Source organism: Pinus tabuliformis, chromosome 7 (genome assembly GCF_031772625.1).
Source record: "Pinus tabuliformis cultivar Carrire ecotype Pingquan chromosome 7, CPIR1, whole genome shotgun sequence".
Classification (NCBI taxonomy): Eukaryota; Viridiplantae; Streptophyta; class Pinopsida; order Pinales; family Pinaceae; genus Pinus; species Pinus tabuliformis.
The window spans coordinates 1,267,141,901-1,267,146,995 of NC_142293.1; the positions used below are offsets into that span (position 1 = coordinate 1,267,141,901).

Genomic DNA, 5,095 nt, shown 5'->3' on the forward strand with positions numbered 1-5,095 from the left:
GGAGATGGACAGTTAGGGCTAGGGAATTAGGTCAAAATTACAGGGTGTTCAAAGGGGCAAGGTAGGCATGAGGTTTAGCACTCTTGGGCTTGATGGGTGTTGGGCCTCAAAATAGTCCCTATTTTCGCTCCATTATTCACCAATATTTTCACATTTTACCTTCATGTCACCTCCATTCCATCTCCATATCATTACATTTACCTCATTATTGGGTTCTAACAATGCTTTTCCAAAATTTATTAATTCTTAACATTTTTAAGTGAATTTATGGCTAAACTTTAGAAAATAAGATGCTTATACATATACCTAACAATTAGAATGAGTTTGTTGACATGTGTAGGCACAAAGGAAGCTTCCAGGGCATCTTTATGTGGCCTTGAATGATCAAATTCGAATTTGATAAGATAAGCCTCATGGAAAAGATCATGGAGAAGATCATGGACCTCATGGAGGAAATCATGGAGGATAGGGTTATGTGTCTAGATGGTTGAAAAATGTATGGAACTAAAGAGAGATTAGTGGATCATCATTATGAGTTTGTTATCTCATCTCATTGTATAAATAGGAGTACCTCCTCCATTCCAAGGAGAGGACTCTTAGAGCATGTATCCAGCTTATGATGGAATAGAATAAAGCTCCATTTTACATACATTTCCATTATGTAGTTTTATTTCCATTATGTAGTTTTTAGATATAAGTTTCTTTAATGTAGTATATGGAATAATTTGTCTTGTTCTTAAGAGAATTGAGCTCACTCTAAAAGGATGAGAGAAACATGTTATTTCATATTAGATCTTATTTCATTTAATTGCTTAGATGTTTGAGAATTTGTTTATGATTGATGAATGAGTTTTAAATTAGAGTCTTATCAGCATATGAGAGAACAACCAAGGGTCTAAGTTAGGCTCTCTCTCCATTTGATTTGCATGATAATTAAAATTCATTCTTTTGCTTTTATGTTTCAAGTATCATATGAGGAGATACCAAGAGTCTAAGTTAGGCTCTCTCTCCATTGATTTATATGGTAATTGAAATTCATTCTTTTCTGTTTATGTTTCAAGTTGTTTCATTTCTTATGCTTGTGAATGAATCTTAGTTTAGTTTGGATTAGTACATGAAAAGACAATCAAGAGACTAAGTTAGTCTCTCTCTCTACTTGAATCTGAACAACAATTAAGTTCATTCTCTTGTCTTCATTTCAAGTTTCTAGTTTTATGTAATTAGTGATTTCTTTATGATACTGTAGGGAAGGACAACCAGGACCTCCTTAGTTAGGAGCCTCTTCCCTTGCATATTATATTGAATCGTAAATAATTTAGCTAGGCATAGAGTTAGTTGCCTACTCCTGCATATATTTTGCTGGCATCATCACAAGCTTACGAGTTTCCTTGGTTGATAATTTAATGCGGCAATTTAAGCCCAATAAATTGCCCAACATTTTGGCGTCGTTGCCGGGGATGGTGCTAAGGGATTAGGCATTAGAAATTTAATTTAGTACTAGTATTTTTCTTTAGACAAAATAACTTGTGAGACCTGGTGACAGCAGGATCTTCACAAAGAAGTTTAAGTTTGAGTTTTCTGATGGTTTAGTGTTTAGCTAGTTTTAAATTTCGTCTTTTCAAAAACCCCCCTGCATGAATAAAAACGAATCAATCGATTAGTATGCTCTCTTCCTGCGCTTCGTGCGATCAGGAAGATCAGAAAATCTATTGATTTCGTTCGAATAAAACTACTCTTGCTGGAGAATTATGTGCAACATGACAATAAAGAATTTTGTGAATGAAAAAAATTTAGATGAAATTTAGTTTTTTAATTTTAGATATAAAAAAAATAAAAATTTTAATAATATATGTATCATATATACATATTATTATTAAAAAAAATAAAAAAATTAACCATTTCTTTTGTTGTTTTTAGATATTTAAAAAAAAAAAAAAAAAACTAAATTCATTTTAGTTATTGCTATGTTTTTTAGAATACCTCTTTATTAGGTTTTAATAAAAAATTTGCTGATTTTATAACTTAAAAGAAATCTCAACTTCAATAACAAATTAAAAAAATTTTGTTTTTAATTTGTTGTTCAACAATAAATAAAATCAACATTTGAGGGATGGAAGAAGCTCTTCTCCTCAACTTATCATGATGCTTATATGTCTTTGAGTGCACCTGCAATTTTCTCCCCATATGTACGGTTGGAACTCCTAAAGTGGGATCCACTATACGAAGATACGGATTTGAATAATATGCAATGGCATACTCTGCTTTTTGATTATGGTATGCCAGAAAATGCTAGCGATTTTGAACCAGACGATGCTGATGCAGACCTTGTTCCAAGACTTGTGGAGAAGGTTGCATTACCAATTTTGCATCATGAAGTTGCACATTGCTGGGATAGGTTGAGTACAAAAGGGACCAAAAATGCAGTTTCTGCAGTACAAGTAATTCCGACCTACATTCCTCTGTCAAATGAGGCGCTGCAAGACTTGTTGGCAGCAGTTTGTATGCGCTTGGTTGAAGCAGTTGCAGAACTACAGGTGCCAAATTGGAGCATTCCTGTAATGAACGCTGTATCTCAGGCAGCACGGATTGCTGCATATAAATTTGGTATGTCTGTTCGACTGCTAAAGAACATTGGTTTATGGAAAGGGATCTTGGAAATGCCAGTTTTGGAGCAATTTGCCCTAGATGAACTTTTATGTGGGAAAGTGCTTCCCCATCTAAGGAACATTGTGCAGAATATTCATGATGCAATTACAAGGACTGAAAAGGTTGTTGCAGCATTATTAGGTGTTTGGACTGGTCCCAATTACTGTGGGGAACTTAGCTGCAAATTGCTTCCTCTGGTTGAATACATAGTAACTCTTGGAAAAGAGCTTGAGAAAAAGCAAGTACTAGGTGCCAGCACTGAAGAAGATGTTAGTTGAGTTAAATGAATATGATAAAGCTCGGTGCATATTGAAGACTTTCATGTGGGTTGTGGTTAAATTTTCCCCATTATGATGCGCCCACACAGATCTGGAAGCCGGAAGAAAGGAATACTCAATATGTCGATGCAGCCATGACTGTTCCCAATGGGGCCTTGTTTCCTATGAGTGGCATTAACGTTGCATTCGATAGAGAAATCATTGGTATAAGTGGTATTCCTTGTGCTCGTCAAAAATTTGGGAGAAAGGACCAGGTAAGTCATAGTGTCATGCATTAATTCTACCAGGACAAAGAAAACCTGAGGAAAACCTTGAGACATGTTCTATGCAAAAAAATGACCAAGGAAACTGACAAAACAGACCAGGCGATCTAGGTCAATAGCAAAATTTTCAGTTGAGGGCACTACTCGGCATTAGAAAAAATAAGCCAGTTTTCCCTACAAGAAAACCAGATCAACCAGCTCCTCCATGACGCTGTGGGGAGCCAATAGGTGTATTCTGATTTGAAGCTCGAGCTTCCTGCAGGAAAGGGTGCTGGTTAGAAAGCATCACGATAGAAGGTAATGTACTTCACATCCCATATCTTACACCTGATAAATTGGCATAATTGAGAATATTTGAATTAGGGATAATGTTATTCCTGCCCATCAGAAGCTCCCTAGATTCAAGTGTATCCCTGCTTGTCATGAACTCCCTAGCTTCAAGTGTATCAGCGCTGAAATATGTAGAAACGTCATCTTTCATCAAAGACATTTCTCTTTCTCTTCCACTTGTAGGTAGATACCCTCCTGCCATTCCAGGAAAGAAGCTTGTAACCAGTTGCCCTTGAGCTCCATCACTGGAAGCCGGAGATGCAAATGGAGAAGAGAGACCTGAGCTCGGAAGAAGGGAAAGAGATGAATTGTTTGAGGGCTGTTGTATTCCCATGTGACGTGGAGAAGCTGTGGTTGAACAATCTCCACCTGTCATGTCAATATTGTCAGTAATTATTGCAGGGATTGGGTAATTTAATCTTCCCATACTAACTCCTCCACCGAAGCTACTTGTAGGTGTCAATGAGGTTTTCATAATAGTAGTTTGCTGCATAGGAGGCATACTGTGATTTCCTGATGTCTGGGGAATTCCCTGCGCTCTGTAAGTGGTGCCATCAGGCTCAACAATCCATCCCGCTTCATTAGCGAGAGCCCTCAAAACATCATTGATATCAGCCCTGGGTGGAAGATTGTACCCCCCATATTTCCTCAAACCATTGAAAATCTTGGTAGTGATGGACCTCCTGTGCCTCTCTCTCAACTTGGTCTTCTCCTTCTCGCTTGCACTGGACTTGGGCTTCAGCTGCTTCTGCTCCCCTTCACGGGAATGGGCATCGTGAGAGCTGGATTCCTTCATTTGCGCCTCCTCTCACTTAAACCCCACTAACTCCCCAGCATTCTCAGACCTGAGTTCTGCCGATTCAAAGCCTATCTTGACAGCTGATAACATCTGTAGACTGGGTGACACAGCATGCATAAAGCAGAGTGAAAATCAAGGTATAGGTAACGAGGTCGATGGAGATCTAATGGTGATCCCACAATTGCGCTGCTCTAAGAGAAATAGATCTCAGGGATTGCCGTCCAAGTATTCTGACTCTGTTCTCCAGCCATGGAGGAGAGGCTATTGATGAAAAGGGCGAATTAAAGACTGAGCACACTCTTTCTCTCCAGCTGCGCCTAGATATCCGCAACTATGTTGTGGGATATCTTGCTACTAGAGGGCCAGAACTGCAACCATATGCGACTGGTTCATTGATTCAACTTCTCTGCCGTATCACAAAGCTTGGATGGTATGATGATGACAGGTTTAGGGAGATTGTGAAGGATTCCATGAACTTCTTGAGTCAGTCAACAACGGAGCACTATTGCATTGGTCTGAAAATTCTGAATCAAATTGTCGCAGAGATGAATCAGCCCAATCCAGGATTTCCTTTAACGCATCAGCGGAAAATCGCCTGTTCTTTTAGGGATCTTGTCCGGATCTTTCTCTTCTTTCTCTTCTCGTTCACGCGCACAAGATCCAAAATATCAGTGATTATTTTCCTATTTTAGCAAAGCCTGGTGTCGTTCGACTTCACGGCCTGCCAGAGAATTATCAAATGAAGTATTACTTCTACCATATCCTCTCATGACAGATCG

General features: G+C 38.5%; 2 protein-coding genes across 2 annotated transcripts; one reads left to right on the forward strand and one right to left on the reverse strand.

The window, feature by feature from the left end:
• Nucleotides 1-2,150: 2,150 nt before the first annotated feature.
• LOC149252041 (transcriptional repressor ILP1-like) lies at nt 2,151-2,924 on the forward strand. The gene has a single exon (XM_089454059.1). It carries the CDS (start codon nt 2,151-2,153, stop codon nt 2,922-2,924), a length of 774 nt encoding a protein of 257 aa, XP_089310185.1.
• Nucleotides 2,925-3,356: 432 nt separating this feature from the next.
• Nucleotides 3,357-4,355, reverse strand: LOC149252042 (uncharacterized). The gene has a single exon (XM_089456603.1). It carries the CDS (start codon nt 4,311-4,313, stop codon nt 3,495-3,497), a length of 819 nt encoding a protein of 272 aa, XP_089312729.1. The 5' UTR covers nt 4,314-4,355; the 3' UTR covers nt 3,357-3,494.
• Nucleotides 4,356-5,095: the final 740 nt, after the last annotated feature.

Coding starts and splice junctions, on each gene's coding strand:
- LOC149252041 (XM_089454059.1), top strand. CDS start 2,151: ATGTCTTTGAGTGCACCTGCAATTTTCTCCCCATATGTACGGTTGGAA.
- LOC149252042 (XM_089456603.1), bottom strand. CDS start 4,313: ATGAAGGAATCCAGCTCTCACGATGCCCATTCCCGTGAAGGGGAGCAG.